This window comes from Heptranchias perlo, chromosome 5 (assembly GCF_035084215.1).
Source record: "Heptranchias perlo isolate sHepPer1 chromosome 5, sHepPer1.hap1, whole genome shotgun sequence".
Taxonomy (NCBI): domain Eukaryota; kingdom Metazoa; phylum Chordata; class Chondrichthyes; order Hexanchiformes; family Hexanchidae; genus Heptranchias; species Heptranchias perlo.
In genome coordinates this window covers 107505903-107522102 of record NC_090329.1, presented here as the reverse complement: position 1 = coordinate 107522102, position 16200 = coordinate 107505903, and the positions used below count along the sequence as shown (strand labels likewise).

The window sequence follows — 16200 nt, the reverse complement described above, 5'->3', positions numbered from 1 at the left end:
TGGGCAGACAGATTCCTAGTGACAGTGGCGGAATTGAGGCGAGCCTCTCCAGCCCATTTCCCTTCATTTTTTGCTGCTTCTTCACCCAATTTTGGACATTATAGCAGAGGAAGATCCAGCCACCACTGAGGCTGAACCAGACCGTTCGCAACCGTGGCATCCTAGTTGACCCTGAGACGAGCTTCCAACCACATATCCACTCCATCATCAAGACTGCTTACTTCCACCTCTGTATCATCACCTTTCTCCGCCCTGCCTCAGCTCATCTGTTGCTGAAACCCTCATCAGTGCCTTTGTTACCTCTAGACTTGACTATTCCAATGCTCTCCTGGTCAGGCTCCCATCTTCCACCCTCCATAAATTTGAGTTCATCCAAAACTCTGCTACCGTTTCTTAACTTGCACCAAGTCCCGTTCACCCGTCACCCTTGTGCTCGCTGACCTACATTGGTTCGTGGTCTGGGAATGCCTTGATTTTAAAATTCTCATCCTTGTTTTCAAATCCCCCCATGGCCTCGCCACTCCCTTTCTCTGACCTTCTCCAGCCCTTTAACCGTCCTGGATCTCTGCATACCTCCAATTCTTGGCGCTTGTACATCCCCGATTTTAATCGCTCCACCGTTGGTGGCCGTGCCTTCAGCTCCCTAGGCCCTAAGCTCTGGAATTCCCTCCCTAAATCTCTCTGTCTCTGTACCTCCCTCTCCTCCTTTAAGACACTCCTTAAAGTCTACCTCTTGGACCAACCTTTTGGTCACCTATCCTAATATCCTTATGTGGCTCGGTGTCACATTTTGTTTGATAAAGCTCCTGTGAAGCATAGAAACATAGAAAATAGGAGCAAGAATAGGCCAATCGGCCCTTCGGGCCTGCTCCGCCATTCAAAATGATCATGGCTGATCATCTAACTCAGTGCCCTGTTCCTGTTTTTTCCACATATCCCTTGATCTCTTTAGTATTAAGAAATATATCTATCTCCTCCTTGAATACATCTAATGACTTGGCCTCCACTGCCTTCTGTGGTAGGGAATTCCACAGGTTCACCACCCTCTGAGTGAAGAAATTTCTCCTCATCTCGGTTCTAAATGGCATACCCCGTTCTTGACTCCCCAGCCATCAGGACCATCCTCCCTGCATCTAGTCTGTCTAGTCCTGTTAGAATTTTATGTTTCGATGAGATCACCTCTCATTCTTCTAAAGTCTAGTGAATATAGGCCTAGTCGACCCAATCTCTCCTCATACGTCAGTCCTGCCATCCAAGGAATCAGTCTGGTAAACCTTCATTGCACTCCCTCCATGGCAAGGACATCCTTCCTCAGAAAAGGAGACCAAAACTGCACACAACACTCCAGATGTGGTCTCACCAAGGCCCTGTATAACTGCAGTAAGACATATCTGCTCCTGTACTCAAATCCTCTTGCAATGAAAGCCAACAATACCATTCACCTTCCTAACTGCTTGCTGCACCTGAATGCTCGCTTTCAGCGACTGGTGTACAAGGACAGCCAGGTCTCGTTGCACCTCCCCTTTTCCCAATCTATCACCATTCAGATAATCTGCCTTTCTGTTTTTACAACCAAAGTGGATAACCTCACATTTATCCACGTTATACTGCATCTGCCATGTTCTTGCCCACTCACCCAACTTGTCTCAATCACATTGGAGCCTCTTTGCATCCTCAAGCACCTTGGGATGTTTTACTATGTTAAAGGCGCTAAATAAATGCAAGTTGTTGTTGTTGTTTGGTCAGCAAATGGCTTACCAACCACAATCACCCCTGCCCTTATTGACCTACATTGGCTCCCTGTCCTCCAACATGTTTAAAATCCATGTCTTAAAAGCCCTCCATTCCTTCACCCAACTCTACCTCTAAAATCTCAGCCGGCCCTTTATTCCCTTCCAAGCATTCCATTCGGCTTTCAATGCATTTTGCTCTGTCAAACTCATCATCGATAGCAGAACCTTCAGCTATTTCTTTCCTATTCTTTAAACCTTTCTCCGCACAGGCTTGCTGGGCCAAATGGCCTCCTTCTGTGCTGTAGTGATTCTATAAAACTCTCCACTTCTCTCGACCTTTAAAAAACCTCTTCAAGACCCATCTTTACATCAAAAGAGCTCTATAAATACATGTTGGTTGTCATTGTCAATAATTCATAGTCGTTGAAACCATAGTTATGTAAAATAAACAGCCCAGATAAAAATTCAGAAGTCTAAACTGAGTTTGCTCCGTTTCATTTGACTTTTCTTTGAGTGAGTTTAACAGCGCAGAAAAAAATCATCAAAAATATCCAGGATGATTTTGTGCAGTTGCAACAGATCCTTCTGGAGAGTTTCCTGCACTGTTGGTGGTTAAACTGATACCCTGCCTTTCCATGCCAGAGAAAATGACGGTATTGAAAACTGGACAGCTCATTTACTGCTTATCTGTGTTTTGAGTTGACAGTGATTGGAAGATAGAGAAAATAGAGGGCTGAAGTTGTGATATTACACATTACTTTTGTAAGATCAGAGCTAATTTGTACACGAAAAGAAGGTTGAGACAAGACTATCAGAGTCATCAATGCTCACCTTATCAAGCTTTGTTGTCTGAATTCATTCTGTATCTTGTCTATCAGGGAAGTACAATAAGAACACTTTGATTTTCTGTTTCCAGATTCAATTTTCCAGAGCAGCTGTGAAGTTGTGTCAAAAGCAAGCTACGAAAAATTGAAGCAGGGTGTTGCTGTACGTTTTCATGGAGAAGAAGGCATGGTACGTGTTTTTTACCCTTTTCAAATGGTTCAATGATTTATGTAGAGGCTGGTACCTATGTTATTGTACATAGATTTCCATCAAGATTAGTATAAAAAATATGTAATTGTTCTGAAGAGATTGAAGCATAGAGTAATTTTATAACATCAACAGCAATATTGTGGGTTAAAGTTTGCAATTATTTAGGAATACCATAACATTTCTAAGGTTATATACTGAACTTCAGAGTAAGCAGGGGGAGGGGCACCAGGATGAAGAATTAAGAGGAGAAACCAGGTGCACAGAGGACAGCATTAGAGTAAAAAATGGTTCAGAACCAGAGATCAAACGTGGGGTAAATGCGAAATCTGGAGTGCATGTGGGTAAATGCACGGAGCATGGTAAATTAGTTTGGTGGGCTGCAGGTATCAGTAGCCACATGGGACTATGATATAGTGGCAATAACAGAGACCTGGCTTAAAGAAAGGGAGGATTGGGAACTTAATATTCCTGGTTACAAGGTATTCAGGAAAGATAGGGAAGGACAAAGGAGGGGTGGGGGGGGGGAATGTGGTGGCAGCATTGATCAAAGACACTATTACAACACTGGAACGAGATGATGTAGTTGAGGGGTCAAAGACAGAATCTATTTCTTATATTCTTCAGTTCCCTTTTATGTTAGCCACTAATCCATTCTCATACTCTCTCTTTGCTCCTCTTATTTCCTTTTTTAGATCGCCTCTGTACTTTAAGAACATAAGAAATAGGAGCACGAATTGTGCAATGGGAGGCCTTCAAAGAGGAGATGATTTGGGTACAGAGTAGAAACATTCCCATGAGGGGGAAAGGAAGGGCATCTAAAGCTAGGTTTCCTTGGGTGAATAAAGATATAGAGATTAAAATGAAACAGAAAAAGGAGGCTTATGACAAATGTCAAGTTTATAATACAGCGGACAACCAAGCCGAATGCAGAAAGAACAGAAGAGAACTGAAAAAGGAAACGAGGGGCAAAGGGAGATTGAGATTAGATTAGCGGTTAACATAAAAGGGAACCCAAAAGTCTTTTATAAAGATATAAATAGTAAAAGGGTAGTCAGAGGAAGGGTGGGGCTGATTAGGGTCCAAAAAGATTATCTTATGGAGGCAGAGGGCATGGCTGAGGTACTAAATGAGTACTTTGCATCTGTCTTCGTGAAAAAAGAGAATGCTGCCAATGTCATAGTAAATGAGGAGGTAGTACAGATACTGGATAGGATAAAAAATAGATGAAGAGGAGGCATTTGAAAGGTTGGCAGTACTCAAAGTAGAAAAGTCACCTGGTCCGGATAGGATGCATCCCAGGTTGCTGGGGGAAGTAAGGGTGGAAATTGCAGAGGCTGTTGCCACAATCTTACAATCCTCACTAGATATGGGAATGGTGCCAGAGGACTGGAGGATTGCAAATGTTACATCCATGTTTTTTTTTAAAAAGGGGAGTGGGATAAACCCTGCAACTGCAGGCCAGTCAGTCTAATGTTGATGGTGGGGAAATTTTGAGACAATAATCCAGGACAAAATTAATTTGCACTTGGAACAGTATGGGTTAATAAAAGAAAGCCAGCACGGATTTGTTAAAAGCAAATCATGTTTGACTAACTTGATTGAGTTCTTTGATGAAGTAACAGAGAGGGTGATGCGGTTGATGATGTGTATACAGACTTTCAAAAGGCATTTGATAAAGTGCCACATAATAGACTTGTTCGCAAAATTGAAGCCCATGGAATTAGAAGGACAGTGGCAGCACGGATATGAAATTAGCTAAGGGACAGAAAGCAGAGAGAGTACTGGTGAACGGTTGTTTTTCAGACTGGAGGGAGGTATACGGTGATGTTCCCCCAGGGGGTCAGTATTGGGACCACTGCGTTGATATATATTAATGACCTAGACTTGGGCGTACAGGGCATAATTTCAAAGATGCAGATGGCTCGAAACTCTGAAATGTAGTAAACGATGAGGAGGATAGTAATAGACTTCAGGAGGGTATAGACAGATGGGTGAAATGGGCAGACACATGGCAGATGAAATTTAACGCAGAGAAGTATGAAGTGATACATTTCGGTAGGAAGAATGAGGAGAGGCAATATAAACTAAATGGTACAATTTTAAAGGGAGTGCAGGAACAGAGAGACCGGGTGGTGTATGTGCACAAATTTTTGAAGGTGGCAGGACAAATTGAGAAGGCTGATTTTTAAAAAAAATTGTACAGGATCCTTGGCTTTATCGAGGCCTAGAGTACAAAAGTGAGGAAGTTATGCTAAATCTTTATATAACACTGGTTAGGCCCTAGCTGGAGTATTGTGTCCAATTCTGGGTATCATACATTAGGAAGGATGTGAAAGCCTTAGAGAGGGTGCATAAGAGATTTACTAGAATGGTACCAGGAATTAGGGACTTCAGTTACTTGGAGAGACTGGAGAAGCTGGGATTGCTCTCCTTAGAGCACAGAAGGTTAGGAGATTTGATAGAGGTGTTCAAAATCATGAAGGGCTTTGAGTAAATAAGGAGAAACTGTTTCCACTGGCAGAAGGGTTGGTAACCAGAGGAAAAGAACCAGAGGCCACGTGAGGAAAATTTATTTTATGCAGCGCATTGTTGTGATCTGGAATGCACTGCCTGAAAGGGTAGTGGAAGCAGATTCAATAGCAACTTTCAAAAAGGAGTTGGATAAATACATGAAGGAAACTTTTACAGGACTGCAGGGAAAGAGCAGAGATGTGGGACTAATTGGATAGCTCGTCCAAAGAGCCAGAACAGGCACAACGGGGCCAAATGGCCTCCTGTGCTGTATCATTCTATGATTCTAAGTTATTTGTGAAGGGCTTTGAAACATTTTAAGGGACAAGTCTTTCTTTTGCAGCTCCTCAGTACCAAACTGGATGAATTATGTTCAATTTGCTAATTCCTTTCAACATTATCACTGGACTAATGCATATTATATTTTTGTAGAACAGATGGTTTATAATTTTGATTTGTCAACTCAATATATTACACACTATTTGAATCTGGTGGAGAGATTTTATTAAAACTGATCATGTAGAAATATCAGATATAGGTATAAAATGAATGGATGTCATTTACCATGTGTAGGCTGAGAATGGGACTTAACCAGTCACTTTCAATATCTAGACAATGTGGCAAAGCTATTTAAAAAAAAATATAGAATTACAGGTGTTAAAATTGGAACAAGTCTTTAGAAGCTGTACGAAGGTTTTACAATGCACTGGCCAGATCACATTTGAAATGACGTGTCCATTTTAAATAACCGTGCCACAAAAAGATATACTTACATTAGAAAGGGTACAGAGAGAGGCAACAAGACTGATCCCAGGGCATGAACTATGAGAAAAGATTAGAGAAGCTTTGCTATCTACAAAAGAGGTAGCTAAAGAGGGAAGTATGTAAAATATTTTAAAATACAGATAAGGTGAGCTCAAATTATTACCTCCTAAGTATGTAAATAAAGTAGGATTGGAGGACATAGATGGAAATGAATGAAAAGTAAATTTAGAACATATGCCAGAAAAAAAAATGAGGGGTAAATTTTTGCTGTAATCTACTAAGCAATATATTAAAGCGAAAACTGTCAACTCTCCCACTATGGCATAAAATCCAACTGGGTGCTATGCTGGGAGAGTTATTGCACTATAGAAATAGGCTTCAATGAGACAAATGACCCTTTCTCTCCTGCATATTACTGAAATATTCCCTTTTTTGTATTCCTGTTAAAGTGTGCATTTTATGCAAAGAAAGGTTTCAAGGATTTTTTTATATATATATATTTATTTTAAAAGATTGTAACAGTTCAAGAATGTCAGTGATATCAAATTTGTCTGCATTTACCCTTTCTATAAGTTTTGTAGTTTGTCTTTGACTGCTGTGGCTGTAGGCTTGCAAAATATTTGTACATTTTTGTACCAAATGAACCCTTCCCAATGGAATGTGTGTTGGCACCTGCAATTTCCATGGTACTGCTGAGTTCTGATTCTCAGCGAATTGGTGAGGAAAAATGATGAGTGGAAGCCTGGGACTCTTGATTTGGCAGTGGTCAGAGCAAGGGAGGAGAGGAGCAAGTGCAGTGAAAGAGGGGAAATAAAAAATCACAAGGAGGCTTTCTATGTGACCTGTTCTAAATGGTATTGAAAAAGGCCTGTAATCAATTTGACTGAGATGCATTTGGGACATGATCTGGAGAGATTGGAGAATGGGGAGCAAAGAAAATAGGATTTTTGCTCTTAAATAAATTAGTATGGTACCTTTCAATTCTATGTTCCTTTTCTGCACCCAGGGTCAAGGTGTGGTGCGTGAATGGTTCGACATCCTTTCCAGTGAGATAATCAATCCAGACTACGCACTCTTCACTCAGTCAGCTGATGGTATATGTCTCCTGTGGATTTGAAAGGAAATAATTTCATGTACATAGTCAGTTTGAGATCTTTAGAACCTGGATTCTTGATGTCTTTGATTTCAACTCAAAAGTTGTCGATTGATGTTGAAGTACAACTAAGAGTCTTGTATATAACGTTTTTTAATATGCATTGATCTATCAATTGAACCCAAGAAACCAGTGACATAAGATATATCTATATTCTTACAGGAACTACATTCCAGCCTAACAGTAATTCCTCGGTGAATCCGGACCACCTGAATTATTTTCGTTTTGCAGGGCAGATTCTGGGTTTGGCACTTTATCACCGACAACTGGTTAATATCTATTTTACACGTTCATTCTACAAACATATTCTTGGTAAGAATTGTTACAGTTGAAAATTGATACTTTAATTTGTGCTATTTTTCTTTGGTTTCCAAGAATAGCATTGCTTTGAGAGAAAGCTGTACATTGGCTACATTGCAAGTGGTTAATCTTTCATTGTGGGCAAATTACTTTGCAACTTTATTTCTGAAAAACAGATGTGTAGTAGAAACAGAAAATGCCAGTTATTTATTTTCCGACTTTCTCACCAACTGAAGCACTTGGGACATTTTGCAACATTACCAACTTACATCATCGAGTTAAATCAAGTCTACAGCACAAAAACAGGCCATTCGGCCCAACTGGTCTATGCCAATGTTTAAGCTCCACATGACCCTCCTCCCTCCCTACTTCATCTACCTCCATTAGCATACACTTCTATTCCTATCTCCTTCGTCTGCTTATCTAGCTTCCCCTTAAATGCAACTATGCTGTTTGCCTTAGCTACTCCTTTTTTTTCATATATTCATTCATGGGATGTGGGCGTTGCTGGCAAGGCCAGCATTTATCGCCCATCCCTAATTGCCCATGAGAAGGTGGTAGTGAGCCACTGCCTTGAACCGCTGCAGTCCGTGTGGTGAAGGTCCCCCCACAGTGCTGTTAGGTAGGGAGTTCCAGAATTTTAACCCAGCGTTTGACCCAGTGATGGGGCGTACCACATTCTTACCACTCTTTGGGTAAAGAAGTTTCTCCTGAATTCCCCATTGGATTTATTAGTGACTCTCTTATATTTATGACCTCTAGTTTTGGACTCCCCCACAAGTGGGAACATTTTCTCTACGTCTACTTATCAAACTCTTTAAAGACCTCTATCAGGTCACCCCTCAGCCTTCTTTTTTCTAAAGAGCCCCAGCATGTTTAGTCTTTCCTGATAAGTATATCTTCTCAGTTCTGATATCATCCTTGTGGATCTTTTTGCACTTTCTCCAATGCCTCTATATCCTTTTTATAATATGGAGACCCTCTGCACAGTACTCCAAATGTGGTCTAACCAAGGTTCTATACAAGTTGAACATAACTTCTCTGCTTTTCAATTCTATCCTTCTAGAAATGAACCCCATTGCTTGGTTTGCCTTTTTTATGGCCTCATTAACCTGCGATGCTACTTTTAGTTTTTGTGTATCTGCTCCTCTACCCCATTTAGACTCGTATTATTCAAGCACTATGCGGCCTCCTTATTATTCCTACCAAAATGCACCACCTCACACTTATCTATATTGAAATTCATTTGTCAATTACATGCCCATTCTGCAGGTTTATTAATGTCTTCTTGCATTTTAACGCTTTCTTTATATTAAGTACACCCCCCAATTTCGTGTTGTCTGCAAATTTTGAAATTGTTCTTCTGATTCCTGTGTCCAAATCGTTAGAATAGAATCATAGAAAATTTACGGCACAGAAGGAGGCCATTCGGCCCATTGTGTCCGTGCCAGCTGAGAAATGAGCCACCCAGCCTGATCCCACTTTCCCACGTTTGGTCCGTAGCCCTGCAGGTCATGGCTATTCAGGTGCACATCCAGGTATTTTTTAAATGAGTTGAGGGTTTCTGCCTCTACCACCCTCTCAGGCAGTGAGTTCCAGACCCCCACCACACTCTGAGTGAAAAAAAATTTCCTAGTTTCCGCTCTAATCCTTCTACCAATCACTTTAAATCTATGCCCTCTGGTTATTGACCCCTCCGCTAAGGGAAATAAGTCCTTCCTATCCACACTATCTAGGCCCCTCATAATTTTGTACACCTCAATCAAATCACCCCTCAGCCTCCTCTGTTCCAAGGAAAACAACCCCAGCTTATCCAATGTGTCATCATAGCTAAGCTTCTCCAGTCCTGGCAACATCCTTGTAAATCTCCACTGCACCCCCTCGAGTGCAATTACATCCTTCCTGTAATGTGGTGACCAGAACTGTGCGCGGTACTCAAGCTGTGGCCTAACTAGGGGGCGGGGCGGGGCAGGGGGGCGGGCAGGGGGGGGTGGAGAAAGGTAAACAAGGAGGCAGGCAGTGTTTCAGAGGTTAAAGAAAGCAGTCTTGGTAAATAACAACAACTTGCATTTATCTAGAGCCTTTAACGTAAGGACATAGAAAATAGGAGCAAGAGCAGGCCATTCGGCCCTTCGGGCCTGCTCCGCCATTCAAAATTATCATGGCTGATCGTCTAACTCTGTACCCTGTTCCCGCTTTTTCCCACATCCCTTGATCCCTTTAGCATTAAGAAATATATCTATCTCCTTCTTCTTGAATACATCTAATGACTTGGCCTCCACTGCCTTGTGTGGTAGGGAATTCCACAGGTTCACCACCCACTGAAAGAAGAAATTTCTCCTCATCTCGGTTCTAAATGGCATACCCCGTATTCTGAGACTGTGACCCCTGGTTCTGGACTCCCCAGCCATTGGGAACATCCTCCCTGCATCTAGTCTGTCTAGTCCTGTTATAATTTTATATGTTTCGATGAGATCACCTCTCATTCTTCTAAACTCTAGTGAATATAGGCCTAGTCGACCCAATCTCTCCTCATACGTCAGCCCTGCCATCCCAGGAATCAGTCTGGTGAACCTTTGTTGCACTCCCTCCATGGCAAGGACATCCTTCCTCAGATAAGGAGACCAAAACTGCACACAATACTCAAGATGTGGTCTCACCAAGGCCCTGTATAACCGCAGTAAGACATCCCTGCTCCTGTACTCAGATCCTCTTGCAATGAAGGCCAACATACCATTCACCTTCCTAACTGCTTGCTGCACCTGAATGCTCGCTTTCAGCGACTGATGTACAAGAACACCCAGGTCTTGTTGCACCTCCCCTTTTCCCAATCTATCACCATTCAGATAATCTGCCTTTCTGTTTTTACAACCAAAGTGGATAACCTCACATTTATCCACGTTATACTGCACCTGCCATGTTCTTGCCCACTCACCCAACTTGTCTAGTCACTGCCTGCCACCCGGAAAAAGACCTGTTTATTCCTACTCTCCGTTTCCTGTCTGTCAACCAATTCTCAATCCATGCCAGTATATTCCCCCCAATCCCATGTGCTTTAATTTTGCACACTAATCTCTTGTGTGGGACCTTATCAAAAGCCTTCTGAAAATGCAAATACACCACATCCACTGGTTGTCCCTCATCTATTCTACTAGTTACATCCTCAAAAAACTCCAGTAGATTTGTTAAGCATGATTTCCCTTTCACAAATTCATGCTGACTTTGTCTAATCCCGTTAATGTCCCTCAAGTGTTCTATTATCACATCTTTTATAATACTCTAGTATTTTCCCCACTACTGATGTTAGGCTAACTGGTCTGTAATACCCTGTTTTTTCTCTCCCTCCTTTCTAAATAGTGGGGTTACATTTGCTACCCTCTAATCTGTAGGAACTGTTCCAGAGTTAATGGCTCAAAGTGCTTCATAGAACCATAATCAGATACAGATTGACACTGAGCCAAAGGCGGTGATAGTAGAAGGGGTGACTAAAACCTTGGTCAAAACGATAGGTTTTAAGGAGGGTCTTCAAGGATGAGGGAGTGCGGAGAGGGTTAGGACCTAGATTGTTGAGCAACAGCCCGAGGAGGCAATGGCAGGTCTTGGACACAAAAGTCTATGAATTCCTCACATTGATCCTGAGGTGAGGATGGGGGGCCGTGGAGGATGTAGGACTGAGCAGGTGGTTTGTGGAGAAGAGCGGTTTGAAGCATTAAAGATGCTATGTAAAGTTGCACTTGAATTTTGCTATTGTAAAGCATTAAATGTTAGATAACGGTAATACCACTGATGTGTTTGTGTGTCTCGGTCTATGATCACCAGTTCTTCTGTTCACATTCTCATGGTCCATAAAATCAAATGGAATGCGGTAGGAAGGAGAATGGGAAAAGGCAAATAAAGGGAAGGGGATGTGAGGAAGGAAGACAGGTGTGTTTACAAGAGTAATTGGCAAGGAAAGATAAAAACAGAGAAGTGACACCCCTTGCCCTCCTTCCTGCAGGGAGGCAAAGCTTGAGAACTCCTTAGTTGAGTTTCAAGATAGTTCCCGAAGAAGCCTGTGTGGCTTAAGGTGCAGTAATTGCTCTTGGGAAGACCGAAGCCATTGTCTTTGTCTTTGGTCCCCACCGCAAACTCCGTTCCCTAGCCATCGACTCCATCCCTCTCCCTGGCTGTTGTCTGATGCTGAACCAGACCGTTTGCAGCCTTGGCATCCTATTTGACCCTGAGATGAGCTTCTGACCACATATCCACTCCATCACCAAGACCGCCTACTTCCACCAACGTAACAGCGCCCGTCTCTGCCCCTGCTTCAACTCATCTGCTGTTGAAACCCTCACCCATGCCTTTGTTACCTCTAAATTTGACTATTCCAATGTTCTCCTGGCTGGCCTCCCATCATCCACCCTCCATAAACTTGAGCTCATCCAAAACTGCTGTCTGTATCCTAAGTCAAGCCCAGTCCCATTCTCCCATCACTCCTGTGCTTGCCGACCTACATTGGCTCTCGATACAGGAGCACCTTGATTTTAAAGTTCTCATCCTTGTTTTCAAATCCCTCCATGCCCTCGCCCCTCCCTATCTCTGTAACCTCCTCCAGCCCTACAACCCTCCTAGATCTCTGCCTTCCTCCAATTCTGGCCTCTTGCGCATCTCCGATTTTAACTGCTGCACCATTGGCGGCCGTGCCTTCAGCTGCCTAGGCCCTAAGCTCTGGAATTCCTTCCCTAAACTTCTCTAACTCCTCCCTCAAGACGCTCCTTAAAACCTACCTCTTTGACCAAGATTTTGGTCACCTCCTTATGTGGCGCAGTGTCAAATTTTGTTTAATGACATTCCTGTGAAGCGCATTGGGACATTTAACTGCATTAAAGGCGCTATATAAATGAAAATTGTTGTTGTATATACAGGGATTTGGTTTTATTTTTTATTACATTGTTACGTGAACTTGGGCACTTTAGGTTCCATACTTAACCTTTCAAATATTTACATAAAGCCACTGCATCACTTGATGGTCTAAAGATTTTCCTGGTGTATGTACTTGTTTTTTCAGGTATTCCTGTAAACTACCAGGATGTAGCCTCCATTGACCCAGAGTATGCTAAAAACCTTCAGTGGATTCTGGACAATGATATTAGTGATCTGGGCCTGGAACTTACGTTTTCTGTAGAGACTGATGTATTTGGTGCAATGGAGGAGGTGCCTTTGAAACCAGGGGGGATAAGTATACTTGTCACACAAGAAAATAAGGTAAGTTTTCCAATCTCCCCCTGCCCCCTATACAGGTGCTTGCAGTCCCCTGCTATGTCATCCAAGTGGCCATTCTTCGTGTGTGAGCTTTGACGGTGAGTGTCAATAATTATTTAACTACAAAGGGGGATTGAAATCTCAGCTGAGCCCAACCTTTTCCTTATGCAACATCCATACGGTTTCCTGTGGGTAATATTGGCTAGTAATCAGGAGCGAGTACCTTGTTTAATTCTCCTCCAACTTCCTGGCCTTGTATGCCTTGTACCACATCAGGCAGTACATTTGCTCACCAAACCACTTGGGGTGTGTTGAATTTTTTGAATAACTGCAAAATTTTCCTTACATGATTGCGTGCATTGATTCTTTTTTAATCTCTGCTACTGGTGGCATTCTATGTTACATTATTTTATAAAAACAGCAATATGTAACTTTTTAATAGTGTGGGTAAACTGGATTTTTTTTTTAAATCAAAGTTTACTTTTATTTTGGCAAATTCTGTTCAGTTTTTAGATGTCCAGATGTGAACTGTATCCCAACATTAGTCAGCATCTTCTGACCTGTACATTTAACTCCGTTTAATGTATAGTTTTAATGAAAGATAAACTGAAGGAGTTTAAAAAATAGTTCCTGCAGTTTTGCCTGTGAAATATTTTATCAAAAATTAGATATAATACAATATATCATATAGCAATGCAAATATTGATTGTTCCTACAAAAGCAATTTCATAGTTGTTAGATTTTTAAAAATATATATATTTAAAAATGCTGCAATGGTTTTTAGTATTTGATGCATTTTCATTTCTGTGTTTGGGATTATTTTTGGCAGAAAAAGTGTGCACTATATTTGAAGAATTATGATTAACATTTTTGTTCAGACATGGGGTCAGATTTTGGTGCAGGAAATTATGATTTCAGTGAAGAATCCTTTGTGCTGTAGAAAACTCATTGGGAAGAAAGGTCGTTCAGCCCACTGAACCTCATCTCTCAAAGACTTTTGTTCTTAAACTTTGCTGTCTATCTCTGCTTTTAAATTGCATCTAATTTACTATGGCAAAAAGTCATTTTTTAATGTATTTTCTTCAAAGTTAGAGGACATTAATTATTTTGTGACCTTGACTGAATGGCAAGCCATCATTGTGATGAGAAAATGAATGCACCATTATAATTTTTTTGTGTAAAAGTGATTTTTCTGCTCTTCACTGTTTGCACTTGGCAAGCCTCTGAGACCAGGGCACCTGGGTTGTTAACTGTGTGAAACAAGCTGTTATGATTGAGTGCTGCCATTCCTAATACTACATGCTGCTTGGTTGAGATTTGAAATCTAATTCAGTTTGATCACCTTATACCATATGCTATATTGCTTGAATATATTATGCATGGAAAAATGTATTGCATATTTTTGCTTTGAGACTTTTCAGAAAGTTTAATTAGATGCACAACTCGCACACTTAAATTTGTGAAGGCAGATAGAAACTAAGGAAAAAATTAAAAATTCATTACATTCAGTGCAAAATACCATCAGTTGGGCTAAATCTTGAACAGAACACACTGATATTTGTATAATTTCTAGTCCAATTCTGGCTCAATAGCTTCAAAATTAGAAATGTGACAGCTTTAAACAACTTTTTGATGTACATATGTAAATGTAATATTTGACACTCTGCCTGAAGAACCGGTATTAAATTTAGAAAGGCTATATACTTTCCTCTCTGTGCTGCCCTTTAAGTAATTGCTGGCTGCAGGAAAGCTAACAAGGTGACCTGAATGGGCGTAGCTGGCTTCCATTCTCTGCCTCTCCCTAGTGAAGTGGAAACTTGTTGCATTGGGTATCAAAGTCATGAAACTGTATCCTACCACTGCACTGCCATATTTTTTATATTCACTCGAAGTGACCTGTCACCTTGTAGTTTACTTTTGCCTTACTTGGTAAAAGTATTTCCTAAATAAAAACTTGCATTGTAATCTTGGCATATGCATTCTATAAGATAATATATTTGTGAAATGCAGATGATGTGCAATAGCATTTTAATCACTAGAATGAACACTGCATATTAACAGTGAGGTGTTTTGCTACCATGTGCTAAGAATTCCTCTTGTCGCTGTATATCACAATATCGGAAGTGTTTTCGGGACGCTTTCCTCTGTTCGGTATTTCTAGTATAACTATAAATCTGTTCTCTTTGAATGCTTTTACAATTTCACCATCAGCACTGAGTAAAGGAATCTTCACAGGTGTATTGATGTTGCTTGATCGAGAAACGAAAGAAGTTCCCCCCCCCCAGTTCCCCCCCCCCCCCCCTTTCAAAGTGTGAATCTTGGGGATCATAAGGCCAGAAATTCAGAAATGGCCATGTTTCCATGCTGCATTGTTGGGTCCCTTTTTAAATTGCTGATACCTATGGATCTTGCAGTTCTGGTGTAGGATTTATCCATCAGTAAGGCAACAGTGCTAATAATGGCCTTTTCTACACTTCCAAACTCATAAAATTCTAACCAAATGAACCGACAAATAAGAAATATATACGCAAATAGTGCTGAGTTCCCTGGGCTTTGAGACCTGCATGTGACCCACGGACCAAAGTTTGGACACCTCTATTCGAAACTTGAATACGTGAAATGGATCTAGTTAGTAATTCAGAATATTACCAGTAGGTGTCACCTTTTTAAAGGGATTGCTTATAAAATAATGCTTTCGGTAGATAATTCCTTAAACCTTAGGCAAGTTGCTTTTTAATAAGATGCAAGAAGTTAATGTTGAAAAGTGCTTTAATTACATTATTACTGCATATATATCTCTTCAAATATTTTATTCAGTTAAATGAGTTATCTTTTTCAGAAAATTAAACAGCTATTGATTTGTTTTTCAGGCTGAGTATGTGCAGCTTGTTACTGAGTTACGAATGACTCGTGCTATTCAGCCTCAGATAAATGCATTTTTGCAAGGCTTTCATCTGTTCATTCCACCCTCCCTAATTCAGCTTTTTGATGAATATGAGCTGGTAAGAACACTAGTATGTAGAGAATATTGAAAGTGGATGCTAATTAATACAATAATGTGTGTGCATGCACAAGGGGAAGAAAGAAAGAGAAATGAGGCTGGGGGGTGGGCACACATCTGATGATCTATCCCCTGAGCTGTTTTCACAATATATGACGTGCTGAACTACTGATAACCCATTTATTTTACAACAGGAAATAAGTTTAGATGCATCCAAAGGGAAATCATTCTCCCAAGTTTTTAATAAAGGTAGAAAAGTCGTGCATGGTTAGGCAAATATGCAAGATAATAGTTAACTGGCACTGATTATAAGACTGTGATCAAGCTGACTGGCTACGATGACCATTGCAAACTGGTTTCAGCAGAAGTTGAAAGCAACAAATGTAACTGTCCAGTAAGTGCTCTCTGAAGAGACCAGACAAATGGATACCAGTGCTATTAAGTTGCAGGGGACATCCTGC

At 41.0% G+C, this 16200-nt stretch overlaps 1 protein-coding gene across 2 annotated transcripts in view; it reads left to right on the top strand.

The window, feature by feature from the left end:
- hace1 (HECT domain and ankyrin repeat containing E3 ubiquitin protein ligase 1) overlaps positions 1 to 16200 on the top strand; it is a 93134-nt gene that overhangs the window by 63316 nt on the left and 13618 nt on the right. For both annotated transcript variants that reach the window (XM_067984952.1, XM_067984953.1), the window contains exons 16-20: positions 2650 to 2747; positions 7051 to 7138; positions 7360 to 7509; positions 12545 to 12741; positions 15609 to 15740. In XM_067984952.1, coding sequence (XP_067841053.1) covers positions 2650 to 2747; positions 7051 to 7138; positions 7360 to 7509; positions 12545 to 12741; positions 15609 to 15740 — 665 coding nt within the window. The remainder of the gene's footprint in view (positions 1 to 2649; positions 2748 to 7050; positions 7139 to 7359; positions 7510 to 12544; positions 12742 to 15608; positions 15741 to 16200) is intronic.